Here is a 19,848-nt window from a genome sequence, read left to right as displayed (position 1 = left end):
CTGTTTGTCCGACTGATTGTCTGCTGCCAGCCCGACTTGCAGAATCGGCATTCATTTAAAGAAATGTGTTTACACCCATGGGACTATGATACCGTGCATTGAAAGAAAGTTACCAGATTTTTACTCTAAAATGTAGGTTTTTACAATCTTCAACTTTTCATATTTCTCAACATTTTTATATTTGTTGCATATATTGATACTTACTTGTTGTAAATCATATTGATGAAAAAAAAATTAGGGGTCAATACAATACTACTTTCTGCTTAACATGTTAAGAGGTATACACCAATGTGTATAACCCTGCCCATTGTTTTCTTCATTTGAGCGATATAAATAAGCAGATATTTTTCTTAATTTTAAACCAGAATAACTTTTATTTTTTACTGTACATCATCCTATAAGCTGCATATATCATTCTAAAGTCCCAAGAAGATAAAAAACCAGCAAAGTTTGAATCGCATTGTCCGAATATACGTTTCCTTCGTACCAGCGTAGATAATTTCCATGTTGCATTGCAACATGCCATATATTTCCTATGAGAAATACTGCTGTTCACTTTCACGGAGGAAAATATGAACAGGTTGCTTTCCACTATATGTAAATGTTTACATCTAAGCATCTAAATAAGATTGCACATTATTTTTCCGATGACTTATCACTTGTATATTTTTTCTTATATTTTTGCTGATCAAATGCTTTTTTTTTTCTGTTGTATCTTCGCTTGTTGAACATTAAACAATTGCATTCTTTGTACTCATGTGATGATCAACATATCTTGTTTCCCATGGAATAGCAATGACACAACGGTGGTTGTAATGTCTGGAAAGATGTTTGAAAAATGTGTTCCATATCTCTGATACCACTATACCCTCTCTTCAGGGATGAAATCTTTTTGTCAAGCAGCTCACTGTTATTCTTTTTTCTCTTAGTTTCAAAATGTTTGTATGCATTTTGAAATTTCCTTTATGGAAAAGTGTGCATGTCCCCACAATCACAAATTTTACAACTCATGGAAATTTAAGCTAATACCTCGTCACAGCAGGCATTCTGTATCATTTCCTTTTGAAAAAAACCAAAAACCAAAATGAACAAGTCATTGGCAATGACATAGTCCCCACTTGTAATAGGAGTATTAGTCTTGATGGGGCAGGAAAATGTGGTCATTAAGAAGTATCACTGGAGTGTGGCATTCAGATCTATGGAAACAAAGGTCTATATCATTGTTCCCAATTTGAAACCAGAGGCATGTCTAAGTTATGGTTCTAAATCGGGAAAAAAGATCAGACCTCCAGCTGTATTGGCCAGCCAAGAAATACATATGCGCATAATAAATGAGGTACAAGATGTGACATCTTAAGGTCTATTATCCTATCAAAATTGAAGCGTAAAGAACTTGTGGTTACTGAGTTATGCATATATAAGTATAATCAAGGTCAAAGGTCATCAAGGTCATGTGACATTTTGAAAAAAAAAAATTGTATTGCTAATTAATCCCTATATGCAAAAATCCAGACCTCTAGCTCTATTGGCTTGCCCAGAATTATATATGTGCATAATTAATGAGGTGTTGTCATAAGGTCTCCCATCCTACTAAATATAAAGGACATAGCACTTGTGGTTACTTATTTATTGACATAAACATGTATTTTAGGTAAAAGGTTATCGAGGTCACATGACACTTTGTCAAAAAATTTCTATCCTATAGTTATCCCTATATACCAAAAATCAGACATCTAGCTCTATTGGCTCGCTCAAAGTTAGATATGTGCATAATTAATGAGGTACAATGTGTGGCGTCATAAGGTGTCCAATCATACCAAATATGAAGGGTGTAGCACTTGTGGTTACTGAGTTATGGACAAATATGTATATTTGAGGTCAAAGGTCATTGAGGTCACGTGACATTTTCTCAAAAAAATTATATTGGTAAGTTATCTCTATATATCAAAAATCAGACCTCTAGCTCTATTGACTCGCTCAAAATTAGATATGCGCATAATTAATGAGGTACAATATGTGGCGTCATAAGGTGTCCAATCATACCAAATATGAAGAGTGTAGCACTTGTGGTTACTGAGTTATAGACAAATATGTATATTTGAGGTCAAAGGTCATTGAGGTCATGTGACATTTTGTCAAAAAAATTGTATTGCAAAATAATCGCAATCATACCAATCCATAATCCAATAACACTAGGTCAAAATTATATATATATACCAAAAATCAGACCTCTAGCTCTATTGGCTCGCTCAAAATTAGATATGCACATAATTAATGAGGTACAATATGTGGCGTCATAAGGTGTCCCATCATACTATATATGAAAGGTTTAGCACTTGTGGTTACTGAGTTATGGACAAATATGTATATTTGAGGTCAAAGTTCACCAAGGTCACTTGACATTTTGTCAAAGTGTCTGAGATATCTGCGTGAACGGATGGACTCACGGACGGACATGACCCAATCTATAAGCCCCCTGAACTTTATCTGTGGGGACTAAAACTGTGTCACTGCATCCTTTTTGCAATATGAATACGATGAGAAACTAAATTTTATTTTTCTTGGCCTTATACCGGTACATGGGAGTCTATGGAGAACAGCCTTATAAATGGTCTATGGAGGTGTAAACTAAAAAGTCCTCTAACGCGGCAAAATTTGATCGCATCGTGAAACAAATCGACGTGCATCTGTATGAGGTAGGGTACTATCCCTGTACCAAGTTTGAACGAAATCGCTCCAGGCGTCTCTGAGATATCTACGTGAACAGACGGACGGACGCACGCACGCACGGACGGACATGACCAAACCTATAAGTCCCCCTCCCCCCGGACGGTGTCCGTGGGGACGAGAAATCTTGAAGATGCCAAATATTTAAAAATAGCGTCAGTGTAATTCAGTGGCACAGGGCCTCCATTTTTTATCACAATCTACTGATATTAATTATGAAATGCGTCCAACTCATATCATACTGGTCTTCTAAAAAGTTCTAATTTTGTTTATTATAATCTGAAAAGTACATGTAATTGTACTACTATTCCAAGGAATCTTCATGCAAAGTTTAAAAGGGGAGGGAAGTAGTTCTTGTTTAAAGAATTTAAAAAAATGACCCCCAAAAAAATTCATTATGATTTGAATATATATATGAGAACTTCTGTGGGACCTACAAACTAAATTTCCAATTGATGGGTAAACTATTTTTGACAAAATAACATTTTTCCTAAAATTGAATAAAGAAGAAAAAATTCACAAAATAAACAAAATTGAATATACACATTTGAAAATTTTGAAATTTTCATAACCCTACTATGGGTAGCTACAAACTAAAATGAGAGAAATTTAAACAGTACTTTCTGAGTTCTAAGCTTTTAACCATTTTCACCTTTTTTCCTTCTAATTTGCATATTTTTGACTCGAACATGTTCATTTGAATCAGCACACCAAATAGTAAGATGGTTGGTGCTGAGCTGCAGTTCTGAAGTTTTTTATATGGACGGACTTTCATACAGACAAAGATATATACATACACATGATACATACAGATCAGACATTTTTCTAGCCTCTAGAAATAACTTCCATAGCCATATATACATATGGCAAAATGGGAGCTCAAATTAAAAGAAGCACAAAAACACAAGTTTTCCAATAGAATGTCACCTTTATATTACTGTCCCATTCAAAGTTGCAACATTGATTTTATAAATCTAAATGAATGTAGTTTCAAAGTTTCAGATTATTACAGTGTCTTTCATAAAATATGAAATATTATAACAAGTGTATACAGTAATAGAAGACAGTAATTTACAATTGTTGCATTTTCTCTTGATTCAGAGGCTCTTTAGGTACTTTTGATTTTTTCTCTTTATTGAACATTTCTTGAAATCAGCCATGAACTCAAACGATCATATGCTCAATCACAAAATCAAATGATACTCTCATTAACTACTACCCAGAGGTTTGTACTCTTTGAAATCCACTTTCAGCACTGGGAACAGAAGAAAAGAAACAAGAATTTCTGATAAACTATGCATTTGTTACAAATGGTCTCCTTTCTCATAACACTTTTAACCCATGTCACTTGGCTACACTGCAGTCTGCACGTAAACATTGCCTGAGCGATGACCTAATGGCTTGACCATATCAAGAGATATTATCAATCTGTCATCATCACGTGAGATATTACAGTTGAGAAAAGAGAATCTGATATGATGCTGACAGATCGATAAGATTAGCACATCAGGGCAGTGTTAGTGGGTAAATCACAGTGGGTGTGGAAATGAGATCAGGTGTAACTGCATATGAATTAAAGACAGACATTTTGCTGCTAGGAAATACATTGACATTCACTGTTTGTGTGACATAATCTTGGTTCTCCTTTAAAAAGCTGTGTTTAGTTCATCGATTAATTCAGAGATTAAGCTGATAATGAAACACCTTTAAAACAGACCCGTTGTTAACAAAGACATGTTTCCATAGAAATATAATAGATTCAAAATAAAGAATAAATTCTTTAAATATTCAAAGTCACTTTTCAACTTTTTTCAATTGTTGTTTTCATTATTTCTATCTGTAGGTTGTTGGAGTTAATAGATTGGAACAACGTTTGTTGTCCATTCTCTCAGTATGCTTCCAGGGTCTGATAAATATAATCACTGTTACTAACATACAACTGTTTGAACAATACCCTAGGATACAAAATTTTATGAATTTTGTCCCTTAAAAATGACTTTCTCTTGTTTAGTGTATGTTTAGTTAACTTATATCGTTATATTGATCTTTATTGATATAATTATATATATATATATATATATATATATATATATATATATTATATAATCAGTTTCTATTCTTATTTCTGTAAATTCTTATTGCATCTTTTTCTTGCTTGGACTGTAAACAATGATACACACAACCAAGCTTGCATTCAACAATGCTGCAACAGTGTAGTTGATGATCACTGCAAGAGAAAAAAAACAAAACAAATATTTCAAAACATAGTGTGATATTTATTCTTACTATATTTGGAGTGATATTTGTCAGCGTACATTGGTTAACATATGGTTGTTATAGCTAAAATCACACTAAAAGACAAGGAGGGCATTTTTACGGTAGTTGACGACCAAGTTCTGCACGTAAACCTCTATGGAGACAGGTTGACAAAGAATTTGTAGGTTTCATGTTCATCAATGCTGGTAACACAATAACATGCAATTTCACCTCAAAATATAGTATTTATATCAGCATTACGGCAAACATTAGAAATTCTTACAACGATAACAATTTTGTTCATGGTATCCTGATCTATAGCCTGAAAGATCCATCACTCGAGGTTGTTCTCTATGCTCCCCCGTAGAAAGTGCCCCTGAACGATGGATCTTTCAAACTACCTGATCTACTTCACTTCAAATCTCGCTACTTTATACAACTTTTCAACACTATGAGTAAAGTCCTGCTGTGTGGGGTACATTTTATCAATTGATATTTTGTCTCATAGGTCATAAAAAGAAACAAGATAAATATAAGAATAAAATATATTGCCATAATATTTACTCTTACTCACTAAAATAGTGACCTGATAGCATACCACTGCATCCATTACATCCAGAACACATGTTATAGAAAATGGCTGGTCATTATCACCAACTTTCAGAAAACATTAAGTTTCCACATGCAGTCATGTGAATAGGACACTTTATTTCTCAAGTATGAAATGATCTGCCAAAAGATTTTTTCTAGCCTTCAGTATAGAAATAAATGAACATGACAATCCTAGGCTGTGCAACTGTACCTCCTGGAAGTGTGAACAACAATGTCACAATGTTATTAGACTACTTAGGTGAAATGTAGACACCCAATTCAACTTTAATAATCAGAAAATTGTGTGTATAAACACACCTTCACTGAATACATATTTGTCTTGTTGAAGAGAATCTTTTGGCATCACCTGGCATGAAAGATATAAGTTACAATGACATTTTATGTTCTAGAGGTGTACTTACATGGGAGATCTCCTGTCTGTATGTATGTTGTTATCACACGACCTATGACAGAAAATGGGAAACGATGAAAGAGTTTATCTAAATTGTAATTTTTTAATACAATGCTTCTTCCAACAGGTAAATGCCCACTACCAATTTACAGAATGGTACCCACTTCCCATTGCACAGTGGATGGATGAGGAATAAAGAGCCTTGCTCAAGGCCACAACAGCATTTGTGAGTCTAAAAATCACCATTCTGTGACAATAAGTTCAATACTCAGTGTACCTACTGGGTCTCAAACTCGCCATCCTCTGATAGTGAGTCTAGAACTGCAACCACTGCCCCATTTTGCCTTCTTATAGCTATACATTATTAATTCCCTTTGAATTGATGGAGAAAGTAACATACTAACAAATGTTGTAACAGGACTTTGTCTTGATAAATTTAATGTAGAAACAATATGCTCTGAGATCAATGATTTTATAATCAATGTTGACAAAGGCATTTTTATCAAGTTCCTTATAAATTTATTCACTTGTCATAATTTTCATGAAAATGATATACAGCATGTGTTTTTCCATGTTTTCAAAATGCTTTCACTGCAGAACCAGGGTATTGAGTGCGTTCATACTTTTTGGTGGGTCTGTACATATCTTGTCTTTTACATATTAATTCAAAGTAGGTTTTTGTCAGGCTTCTATATTTGATAGATTCAGTTTCCAAAATATTACAGCTTGAGGAGATGACAGTTACTGACAGTACAAATTTATATTTACTGAACTTTAAACGTTATCCACTTACCAGCTGCAACATAAGTAGATGCCAGCCAGGTCATCAAACTGACTGAGCCAGAATCTTGGCTTGATATAATCTTTTGAATCTGCAACACCTTACTACTGGCAGAACATGGAGTAATAAAACTCTGATAAAATGAAAGAAGAAATTTGCCATGGTTACACCATTGTGGTTACAAATTATCACATTACACATTAAATCGCATTTGACTGGTCAGTTTCTTTGGCCTGTGGCGCCGGTGGATTATTTCTTGCAGATGTTAATAAGTGGTTGACCCCCTATTCCAAATTTCAAAGACAGGGTGACCCCCCTATTTCAACTTAAAACAACAGGGTGACCCCTTTTGCAAAACACTTTCAATTTGCAAACATCAAGATATCTTTGACATGTCTTTGATATATTGAACTCAAGCACCTGAAAGGTGTGTTGAAAAGTATGTCTGATATATAAATAGGGTGGCCAAGCCATTTTTTTCTCTTGTTTATACACACAGTTTAAATGGATTTTAGCAAGAATGGGGTAAAAGAAGAAAAATAAAAAAAAAAATTATGCAAATAGCTGTATCCAATCAAAAGTTATGAATTTTTAAAGCAATAAAAGTGCCATTTTTTCGCGGACAATTTTCGGCAAATTTAAAATTATTTCAAAGTATGCCGATTCCTTCAAGTTTGGCAACCCATAATTTTTTATTTACTTCACATGGAATCATTAAACTATGTGTCTTGTGCACAGATTTACCCAATATTACGGAAAAATTAAGATTTGACTGATGCACAGTCTTGGATTTTGAAACTGTGAGTGTTGAAAATTGCAAATATTTTGTCTGACTTAGTCAAAATTGCGGCGGCACGTACCATCGAAAAATGGATGGATTTTTATGTTTTTATGAATTTTGAATTCACATAACTTAAAAACTAGAGCTCACAATACAATGAAATTTTGTCACAATGTTATTTAATAACACTCAATTCTAACAAATCAATTTAAACTGCCAATTGTCTTTTAATGCAGTTCATTTTCAGCCATGAAATTGTAAGAAATAGCTGTCCCTAACTTCAGCCTCAGGCAGGCTGTCAATGGTGTGTCAGTGTGACTGCCTTCCGCCGCCATCTTGAGTCACACTGTACTGAGGTCTATGAATGAACACGATTTTGTTTTTATGATTCGTACTTGTGCTCGTGGACAGATTTTCGTCATATTTCACAGAAATGTTGGAATGATGTAAAAAAAGAGCATGCTACAAGTTTTATGGCAAAAATATGTATCTAAATGGGAAAAATCTACACCGAATTTACCGTACTCACATTACCTCGTGTTTGCTGGCTAAAATTCCCAGAATATAACAAAACTCACCACTACATGTAAATGGGATGGTCTGCCACTTCCTGGCCAAGTTTCACAGTTCTATGACAGCGTGCACAGGGCCCGAAAGCAGTTCCGTTGCGAAATAGGTATTGACTGGATTCAGCAGTGCGTGCCATGAGCGGCGACCGCTCGAGCGCTGTGGCCGGTCAGTACGAAGTGGCAATTTTGGAGAGGAAAAACACTATTTTTCTATCGTTTTTTCTTCAGTTTTTTAATGAAACCTGCCTCATACATCGATTTTAGTTGGAAATATCCATTTTTTCGGTAACTGAGCTACTTATTTTCAGAAAAAATGGCGTTTAAAATTTCACGAAAATCAAATTTCACTTTCAGTGTGCGTGAGTTGCATATAATGTCGCAACATTTTAGCTAAACTTTGGCCACCCTAATATAAAGTTGTGTGCCCGAAAGGCATGACGAAAAAATGCAACGGAATGATGAAATTCATGGCTGGTGTGATGTATTTTAGGCAAGTATGAGCCTGTCTTGAATTTAAAAACACACTGACCACCACTGGGCATTTCAAAAATCAAATTAGGGTGAACCCCCACCCCCAATAAATCCACCAGCCTCCATGGCCGAAGAAAATGACCAGTCCCTTATTGTTGAAAGAAAAATAGGGGCTTCAGAAACACTTGTTACGTGCAGCAGACAAGAGTTGTCCACACCAAAATCTTTCACTACTTTTTTGGATGACCTTTGACCTATGTTTAACATACCTCAGCAACAGCAGGGGCTAGAGGTTTGGTTTTTTTGGGATCTTAGCATAATTTGGGAACCTTGACACTTATTAACTTGGTACCCTAAACAAAATACTCATACAAGTTGCTTCATATAACTTATGTGAATGTAAAATTATTTGGAGCAAGTAATTAGTAAGGTTCACTCTTTATTTTATATCTTGCATCCTGAAATGAAATGAAATAACAACCAATTCTTGGCATATCAATGACCACTTTATTATCAACTTGCCTTGCTTTGAACAAAACTTTCATACAAGATGACTGCAAAAAGAAAATTGAGTGGTTACCATTGTTTTTTCAAAATCAGTGTTTAATTTTCTCCTTACAGTACAGAATGGTCGTTTTGAATTGGTAAATTTTGGCAATTTGGTTTTCTGATTAAACAAACTCAACAGTGACAATTTCTCTTGATTTTAAAAGGAAATAGTCCAAAATATCGGTGAAAAATTTGCAAGTGGCTAAGGCAAAAAAATACTGTACGTTTCTTTTGACCCTACTTTAAGTGAGAAAAACATAAGACAATAAAAATAAATTTTACAAACAGACCTATCGGTACCTATTTTTTTTAGCTATATGTTTAGACATACTCTCTACTGTCTCTAGTTCTGACTATTTTCAAGGGTAAACACCAGAATGAAGCTATTTCAAAAAAGTCTTATTGCTCAGTTAATAACATCACTCTGAAAACTAAGAAGTTTTGAAGAGTTTTAAATAGTTACCATCATTCCGGCTAAGATCCACATTGGTATCACATCCAAAGCAGATGAGATAGTGAATGCCATGTATCTGTAGACAGAAAACCATGCTAAGGAAATCAACATTTTATCTTCTGAGATTGAGAATCCAAGATACAGTACTTTCAAATGGACTGAATGTTACGTTTACAAGATACTTCAAGAGAGTTGTTTTATAACTTCAAGACATTTGTCTTGGACAAAATTATTATTATATTGCAATTTTATAAAGACATATTTGACATTCAAAATGTGATCTCGTTGGCAATTTAATGATATTCAAAAAGGAAGACATTATACATGTCTCACACCTTTATTCTTCAACCTGTCATTTTGTCAGACCATTGGCCAAAAATTGTAGACAAGTTGGTAGAGAGCAAGGTGGATTTGATAAATTGAAAGAACAAGATAAACAAGCGACCTAGCAGCCGATATAGCTCCACTGTGTTTATGCAGAGAGTAACTATTTTTGACACATGTTGATGAAGAAGGTGGAAATCTTTGATAGCTCAATGCAATGGCCAGAAAAAAGTGGCTAAAATAAGCTGCAAAAATACACAATTTCATCATACTTTGAATATATCACATCGGATCATCCCTAAGAACATGTCAACCAAAGCTATCCGATGAGTAGTTTTTTGAGAATGAAATTTTCTGACCAAAAATGGCATCATTGCCCCAAAAATACAAAATTACAGATTTCATCAGAAATTCAATATATATTACTTAGCTCATCTGTAGAAACCTGTATACCAAATTTCAAAGCTATCAGAACGGTATTTTTTGAGAAACACACTTTTTGACCAAAAATGGCAAAAATTGCCCCAAAATTACAAAATTACAGATTTCATCATAATTTCAATAAATATCATTAAGGTGATCTGTAGGAAACTGTATACCAAATTGCAAAGCTATCAGATGAGTAGTTTTGGAAATACACATTTTTTGACCAAAAATGGAAAAAATTAACCCAAAATTACAAAATTGCAGATTTCATCATAATTTCAATAAATATCATTAAGTTCATCTGTAGGAACCTGTATACCAAATTTCAAAGCTATCAGATGAGCAGTTTTGGAAATACACATTTTTTGACCAAAAATGGCAAAAATTACCCCAAAAATACAAAATTACAGATTTCATCAGAAATTCAATATATATTACTAAGTTCATCTATAGAAACCTGTATACCAAATTTCAAAACTATCAGACCAGTACTTTTTGAAAAAAACATTTTTTGACCAAAAATGGCAAAAATTGTCTTAAAAATGCAAATTTGCATATTTCTGCACAATTTGAATTAATCTGAAATAGATCATCCCTAGGGACATATGTACCAAATATCAAAGCTATCTGACTTGTAGTTTTGAAGAAGAAGATTTTTAAAGATTTTTTTACCAAAAATGACAAAAATTGCCTTAAAAATACAAATATGCAAATTTCACCACGATTTGAACAAATCTGACTGAAGTCACCCTAAGTAAACTGCATATCAAATTTAAAAGCAATCGGACAAGCGGTTTCAGAGAAGAAGATTTTTTTACCAAAAACACCAAAAAATGCCCCAAAAATACAAATATGCAAATATCACCACAATTTGAACAAACTTAAGTGAGGTCAACCCAAGTGAACTGCATATAAAATTTCAAAGCAATTGGACTTGCGGTTTCAGAGGAGAAGGCAATTGTTGACGGACGACGGACGACGACGGAAAATCAACCTATTTGATAAGCTCCGCGTCGCTGACAGCGGAGCTAAAAGTTTCAAAGTAAACTCTTCCAATAAAAAATTCAGCCACTGTCAGTAAAAAGGCAATGGAAATGAATTTAAGGTAAAATATTCTTCTTGCATTTTGTGAAATTAAAAAGCCTCTATGGCGACATGAGACTTGAAGATCTGCCATTCAAAGGCAGTCCTCTCTTACTAGTAAAGAAATCTACCAAACACTCAATCTTTCATTGCAGCTGTGCCTCTCTTAGGATATGAAATAGTCCATATCTGATTTTCTTTTCATGAAAAGGAAATTCTCAAAAATCCTTGAAGTGACAAGTAAAACCAGGGAGATTTCCTTTCTGAAATATAATTACTTGCAACAGAATGACCAAAAGGACGCCCTCTGGGCAATGAGAATGTAAAATTAATGGGAATAACTAACACAATCATAATCACTACATCCAGCACATTAATAAGTAATTATATTCATATCAATAAGTAATTATTTGCATATCTCGAAAATTATGAATGTATATTTTTGCAGTATTTTAACCAAATAAAGAAAGATATCAGATCAAAATTTAATTTTTAGAATGTTATGTGGAATTACTGTGAGAAAGAAATTGACAAAACGTGTTTAAGTTTTGGAAAATTATTTATGATCAATATACATCTCCTAGCTTTATGTCATTGCATGCATTGGTGAAAGCATAATTGCAATTTGGATTGAAATAGGGTAATTTCATCTGTAAACAGTTAAGAGCTTATACTGTGTTGGATATCAATTTGTAATGAACATCTCTTGCTCCCATTTTGCCAGAGAATGAAGCATATAACAATCATAAAGAAGTTTTTTTAAAACTATGTTTTACACATACATTATGGCTTGGGCTAGACTCGGTCCAAGTCTGTGAATAAAATCTTGTTAGCAAATGTGACGTTGTAGAGTAATTGTGACTATTTTTCTGACTGTTATGTGGTTGACTTATAGTAAAAGAAACTTACTGCGTACTGTTTCTGCATGCATGCCCGAAAGCACAACCCAGGGTTCATCTCTAACAAATGCATCAAACTCAGTGAAGACAATGCACATTGGTATTTTGGCATTGTTTCATAAAAAACTGGACCAATTACTTATTACTTGATGTAATTACTTTATTTTCCACAATTACTGACTTGAACCAGAAGGTCACGGATTGACCTTCCGATGGTGTAAACTCAGCCAGATTGTTCAATGTCCATTAGGAACATTAATATTCTGAGAATATAAAATACTTGAGTACATTGGTTGGAATTAATATGTTCAACCACACAGGGATCAATTCTGTTTCGTTGATTTCCTGATCAGATACACACAAAGATCAATGGTACTGTGCATTACAGCTATTTTAATTCTTTTTTTAGATTTGTATAAAGAGACAAAAATAACTACACCTTATTATTGATGGCGGTTCATATTTTGACCTGAAATGATTCTGTAGATCAATTTTGGACGTAACAACTGTGGTTTTTCTGATCATACTATGTCTATTTCTGAAGTGGTTGGAAAAAAGCAACATCATCAGCATGACTCTCAAATAATCAATTTATCTTTAAGACCTCTGTGCCCTCTTAAAGAAAACAGGTGGTGAGCTACATGTAGTCTATGGCAAGCAATATTCTTTTCATAACTTTGACCAAATTAAAGTGGCACTCACACTTGGTAACATTTTTAAGCACATTTAATGCCAACAGTCGATATTTGACAAGGCGACTGCGCGAGATATCACAAGATATCGATAAAACATGTCTTCAAAAAAGTAAAAGTTTGAATTCCGGTGGCCCACCTAAATTCAGCTTCCGAACATCGAACGTTCGGCACTGGGGCCATTGTCAACTAAGCTATGGAGTACAAGTCTACACTGACGCTGCTGTACGCCACAGTACCACTGGCGTCAGTGATCAGTCATGGCCTGTGGGAGAAAGCTGAGTCTTACTGACTTGGCGTATAAACGAAAAACAATTTTTGCTGATTCCAACAGAATTGGCAAAGGTGACTAGCACAGTTACGTGCGGTTGATACATAGCGGCCACCACGTGATATGCATAGACGCATGCCACGTGTGCATACCACGCACGCGTACTGTGTGGCAGACGACAAAATGTAGTCATCAGAGGCGGCTAATATTTGACATGTAAAAACTGATTTTTTTTGGTTAAAAATATAATACAACCGATTTAGAATAATGAAAACGACAAAAACTAAGGAGAAGTTTTTAAAAACTTACCTGAGGTAAAGGCATAATACTGTATATATAGTCTTTGCAGTGGGAAGTAAATTAATTGCGTCGTTCGAACTTATTGTAGACTCCCTAGAATATCATCAATCAGCACAACAACAAACCTTCAGGGGATTTCGAGTCAAAATTAGAACGATCGTAAAACTTCGGGATGTGAAAAATACCCTGACATGACATGTTTTTATCGATATCTCGCGATCCGCGTGCAGTCGCCAAGTCAAATATCGACCGTTGGCATTAAAAAAATGTGTTTTAAAAATGTTACCAAGTGGGAGTGCCTCTTTAAGGTAGAATGCGCCTCAGGGACAGATATTCAGACTATAAAACTTTTATTCTTTTGAACTACCACTTGTAGGCACTCATTTTGAAGCTTATGGAGTAAATAAAGTTTTTACTGGCTTAGTTTTGTGAATTGGGAATTTTACTTTTCCCCATAGAGATAACGCTGGGACGGCAGCCATTTTGAATTTCAAATATCGGTAAATATTGGGTAACTTGTTTGTCTATGTATTAACAAATTTGCACAGTGATCCCTGATTTTCAATCCTAATTTTGAGAGTGATTGAAAGTTTGCTTGAGGAAAGTTTGAGAAAAAGTTTAAGTCTTCCATTTTTGAGGCATGAACTACCTTAACTTTTTCCATTACCCAATCACTATTCCCTGTATGCAGAATAGGTATAACTATGGAAGACCGGTCACGACATGCGAGTTTTTTTAAAATGCGACCTGGGAGTTCTTAAACTGCGACATGCGAGTTGCAAAACTAATATGGCGTTTGCATACATGTCATTTCGTTCTCCTCCTAACGATGGATTACAGAGGTAGAGACGAGCTTATTTCTGCATACTTCTACAATGAATACACCGTGGGAGAAATAACGGCCACGTTAGGACTCAGACATGTATGGAAGACCGGTCATGACCTACGACATACGATCTGCGTCTTTAAACTTTGATCTGCGACCTAACCCTAACCCTAACCCTAACCCCTAACGCTAACTAACCCTAAGTTAAGCCGTTACAATTTATCCCTCCCTTGGCCTAACCTCCAGGGTTGAGAGTGAAGTAAGGCTCTTTACCAGAGAAAACCTAACCTCTAACCCTAACCCTAACCCTACCCTAACCCTAACCCTAACCCTAACCTTGCATGTCGCATGTCGTGACCGGTCTTCCATTTATAACAGATAAGTGTAACCAAAAATGAACAAATAAAATTGTTCTTGATTAGCCAAATGCATATTATATTCTATGCAATAAGACAATTCTGATGACATCAAAGGATACATCATACCCAAGATGAATATTTTGAAAATCGAAAAATTTTGGTAGAACATGACTAGCATCACCAGTATCAATTCTGAAAAGAGACAAAGAAAGGAAAAAATATTTTATCACACATTCAAATATCATTCAGTTATGTTTTCATACACATGATTTTACATGTTTTATTGAAAGATATGACTAAATGCCAAAGTGTAACAAATCTTGGAAATGCAACATTGTCCAAATTATTTGATACAAGTTATGATAATAGATTCCTGAAAATTGTGAACATTTTAGCCAGTGAAAATCATTAACTTTGGTCATGTGATTAATGGCTGCTTGTGTCCTCTACAATTGCTTGTCAGATGTCAGACATTGTGAGCAACTAGTATACTGCTCTGGTGCCATTCATGCCCAAAGCTGTAAGTGCAATATTGCAAGCAGGCCAGGCAAGAAAGATGACCATATGCATGCATTCATAACAGATAGTACAATATGGAACAACATCTGAGTCTGTCTCAAAGTAAATTCATGTGAAAAGCAAGCAAGAGCATTGAGTTGTTGGTATGTGTGCTTTGTTATTAGACTTCAATCACTTTGTACATGTGATGCTGTAAACCAAAAATGCAAACCACAGCACCAAACCTATTAGCTCTGTGATAATTTTACTACAGAACTTAAAGCCTCTACCGAACGATTCAAACTTTCCTCCAATAATGAGGTGGATCATACTGACAAGAACTAGGTAATGGATTGTATAGAGGTAGCTTGAAATTTCACAAAAAGGACCAAGACATACCTTGTATGTTGAGCAATATCCATTCTGCATAAGACTCAATTGGATAGCCATTGGCAAACTGGTATACAAGTATTACGGCAAAGCTGAAATAAATCACAGTATGAGTATTAAAGAATGTACAAAGAAATCTATCATTTTCATATCTTATAGTGTTCATAGCGGTGGTAGATACCACAAAATGCAAATTATCCCCTATTACTGAAGAAAATTCAACCAACTCTCATTTTTATACAGTAAGTTTATCAGCAAAAGATTGAAAATAATATTGGAACTGTTGCCTTCCTTTGCTTGGAAAGTAACAGATGGACAAATAGATCTTGGTAGGGCGGTGACTCACAACTTTTTTACGTATATTCCAAAATTTGATTATTCTTTTTTTCAGATCTTGCACAGAATTTAGTACTTTTTGCCAAATTTGCATGCTTTTTTTCCTGCTGACCTTGCTGTGATATAAATATAGTTTGTTTTCCAAATCAACACTGCTGCAAAAGAAGTTTTAGCAATGTTTGCTCAGCAGAATTTTTATGTCACTTTTGACCACCCCTCCAGAATCAAATGGTCTATCCCTAATAACATGTCAACCTCCGGGAGTCATTATTCTATTCTCTGGTATATTTGGCACTTTAATGAGATTTACCGGCCATTGAGAGTAAATCTGCCAGACTTGACTGTTAAGTAAATATTGGTCTTTGTACCCAGATAAGAGAATGGTTATTTTTTTTTGTTTTGATACAGCTATAATGGGACTTTAAACTATGGTTAAACGATAAAATTGAAAACAAATGTCTGTACTAAAACACTTTCTATTTTGGCTATCTTGTATCACAAGTGACTGGGAACAGGTGCCACCATGGATATCTTTACATCCATGGTGCCACGTACCGGTACTACACCTGTATTTGTGAAATAAGGGGAGAACCATTTGATTTTGGGGAGGGATGGACATGCTTGGGAAAAATTGTCCACAGATGATTTCTGTCACTTGAATAATGACTCACAGAAATTAATCTGGTAACTATATACTTTGAGAAAAAATTGTTCCAACTATAAAACAAAATAAGAAAATGGTGCAGTCATGTGCCTGAAACTAGCAAAATTTTGAGAATCAGGTTCTCTCCATTCTTTGGAGGCATGCCAACATAGTGGTTATGCTGAATTAGTATTTTATGATATAGGTAAATAACAAAAGTCTGGTAAAACATCATTGCACAAATAGCGGTTTGTTCAAATTGTTGCAATGACAGCCCCTTGAAAACATATTTCAGGTAATCTGTTGCAACATAAAAACATTGACAATTATGATCAATATTTTATGATAAGGCCAAATAAAAAAATATGTGCTGTTCCGATTACATGGTTTTCAAAAATAGGGTAGGTAGGTAGGGAATTTTTTTTTTTTCAATTGTTTTTTTATTCCTCAATGTGCATTTTGTACGCGTTCAAACAAACTATCAGTAAATAATTTCCTCATGAAACACACTCAAATTGAATATCAAACTATTAAAATAAAATAAAATCGCGTGATTTCATGCGTTTCATGTTTTTTCATATAGTTATGCTTACTTCCTGGTTTATGAAGCTCAAAAAAGTCTAGGGTCGGAGGATAAAATTGGGGTAGGTCGGGTAATCGGAACAGCACATATTTTTTATTTTGGCCTAAGGGTTTACTTGGTGAATTGTTTGTGTAAATAGTGAAAATTCAAAACACATAACAGATTTTGTAAGTTTTTAAAGTCTTCAGTGAATTGAATGAAATGTCCCAAATATAGTAATGATGGAAAGGTTCTTTTCTCATCCATGACATTGTTTTATCCCAGATTTGATAAACTCAGTGAAAGGGAGTTTTCGTATATTTTAAGTTAAGATGATGAGTTGTCTCTCATGAAATTATATTACAAACACTAATGTCTCCCCCTTGCAGTAGCAGGTCAAGTCATTGATGAAAATGTTTAGTTTTGTTCTTGCTAAACTTAGGACGGTGCACTTTCTGAAGTGTGCACCATTCCGGTTGCTTTTGTTGCTGTGCTCTTAATATGTGTTAAAAGCCAGGAGTAAAATGCTTCAAAAATCAGCCTACTCCTCATGTATTTTTACCAGCTATAACTTGTTTAGGAAATTGAGATACAACAGAAATGGTAAACTTCTAATCATAAATTATACTTTCACAGAACACTGAAAGTTATATAATGGCACAGATGTTAACTAGTGACATTGCAGGTACAATTACGAAGCATATGTTACAGACTTGTTAGCTGAGAACAAATAATTGCATATTTTCTACATATGGAATTATTCGAATTTGATGTAGGACTTTAAAAGAAATGGGAAATTTTGCAATTGCAGTAACAGGAAAATGCTGACACGCCCCCCCCCGAAATTAAATGGTTCTCCCCTAATCGGGCGCGAAGATTGACACCTTACCAAGCCCATTCGAGGAAAACACTTGTAATGCTGACTCCTTTTGTACTCTTCGTTTGCAAAATTCGCCATATTTGCGGAACTTTAAGCGCTATGCAAGGTAAAACACACGTAAAATTGAGAACTTGAAGAACAACGCCACCAACTTGTGAATCCACCATGACTGTAAATGAACTCTGACCTGTGATAGAAGTCACGCACCTTACGAGAATTTATGAGAAATCGGTATATGGCCTTTCAAACTCGCGGGATCTGCCTGTATGATACATCCAGTTACTTGCTGAGCCGTGGTCTGGTATCGACGGACGCCAACACGATCAACGAAGACACTGCTTAGGTAAGAAAATGATCATTTGTACGCAGCAATTTTTTGAATAATTATGTTGTGACGCCCGCTGCCAGCTACTTTGTTTCGTTTCCGGTCCTGACCGAAAATCAGTGAACATGTTTGCAATTCTAAATCAGTGAGAATGGAATAATATTGAAAGACTGGAGATGGATGAGTGGTTACATAATGTTACACGATCGACTTACGAGGCCTGTTTGAATTCGCGTTTCATTGACTCAACACAGTGAAATTATGAACAAATGTTTCCCCGTATTTTTTTAAAGACATAGGTGATTAGCTTCAGGTCCAGAGTATGCATTGATGTTCACCATGTTTAAGTGTTTTTCAGTGTATCTGATTGGATAGTGTACAACTCATTCATTGAAAACAAATTTATGTTTTGAAAATCGAGACAGCTATATTGTCGCAAAAGAGCCCTTGAAAGTATAACGCCATTGCAGAAATTAGACTAAACGATAAGATATGTGTGAAATTTCTGTTTATTTTGCTAGTAAAGCTCTATGATCAGCATATGAAAGGCAATTACATTATTCGTGACGTGAGTAGTCAACATGCCGTAATATTCGACGACGAACCGTCCATAGCACAATGTGTAGAGTTGATGACCAAGGACGCAGTCCTTCTTTTATTGAGGTGCCGTGCCAAGTACCTCTTAAAATGACACAATGAAAACACGGCAGCCACAGCCAACAGATGTAAACGCTTCATTTCGATTGAATCCGAGGATAGGCTTTTGAAATTTTCCATCCATTCTTCTTGCTATTTCAATGTTAAATACACAGACCCTAAAAAGGGTCTATGTTTTATATCAAGGTAACTAATGTTTACTGTTTTGTGCATGTGTTTATATACATTTGTACATGAAATATATGTAATAGCATATATATATATATATATATATATATATATATATATATATATGTGTGTGTGTGTGTGTGTGTGTGTGTGTGTGTACATGAAAATGAAGACATTTGAATCTGTACATGTGTAGATATGTCTGTATATATACATATTTTTTACATAGGTAATATATGTATATATTTAATATTAATATAATATATATTTATAACATCTATATAACAATATACATGTACTGTCTGCATATAAGTATTCTTTTTTGACAAATTTAATTATATATTAAATGATATACAATGTCCTTGGAGATTTAATAATAGATACATGTATTAGTAGTTTATACTTGAAGTACTTTATATATATATATATATATATATATATATATATATATATATATATATATATATATATATATATATATATATATATATATATATATATATATATCAAAATATGTGTTTCATTTAAAGTTATGTCACGTACGTTTGTGCAATTTCTACCTAACATTCAGCAGTTTTGTTGTATATGTAATTTACATGTCATATTATTTCCATTGAA

The 19,848-nt window shown here is 34.4% G+C and overlaps 2 protein-coding genes across 2 annotated transcripts in view; one reads left to right on the top strand and one right to left on the bottom strand.

The window, feature by feature from the left end:
• Positions 1-3,635: 3,635 nt before the first annotated feature.
• LOC139134156 (solute carrier family 66 member 3-like) lies at positions 3,636-18,333 on the bottom strand. Its single transcript, XM_070701078.1, has 7 exons — positions 18,090-18,333; positions 15,669-15,751; positions 14,891-14,963; positions 9,601-9,667; positions 6,780-6,900; positions 5,997-6,038; positions 3,636-4,954 (listed from the first exon to the last, which is right to left on the bottom strand). The coding sequence occupies exons 1-7, from the start codon at positions 18,245-18,247 to the stop codon at positions 4,863-4,865; spliced, it is 636 nt and encodes a 211-aa protein (XP_070557179.1). The 5' UTR covers positions 18,248-18,333; the 3' UTR covers positions 3,636-4,862.
• LOC139134157 (neurocalcin homolog) overlaps positions 18,315-19,848 on the top strand; it is a 133,832-nt gene continuing 132,298 nt past the window's right edge. The window contains exon 1 of the mRNA XM_070701079.1: positions 18,315-18,423. The gene's annotated coding sequence lies outside the window, so the exon portion shown is untranslated. The remainder of the gene's footprint in view (positions 18,424-19,848) is intronic.

The sequence above is a fragment of the Ptychodera flava genome, chromosome 5 (genome assembly GCF_041260155.1).
Source record: "Ptychodera flava strain L36383 chromosome 5, AS_Pfla_20210202, whole genome shotgun sequence".
In the NCBI taxonomy this organism is placed as follows: domain Eukaryota; kingdom Metazoa; phylum Hemichordata; class Enteropneusta; family Ptychoderidae; genus Ptychodera; species Ptychodera flava.
Note: the sequence above shows the minus strand (reverse complement) of the source record. Positions and strands in the feature narration are given on the sequence as shown.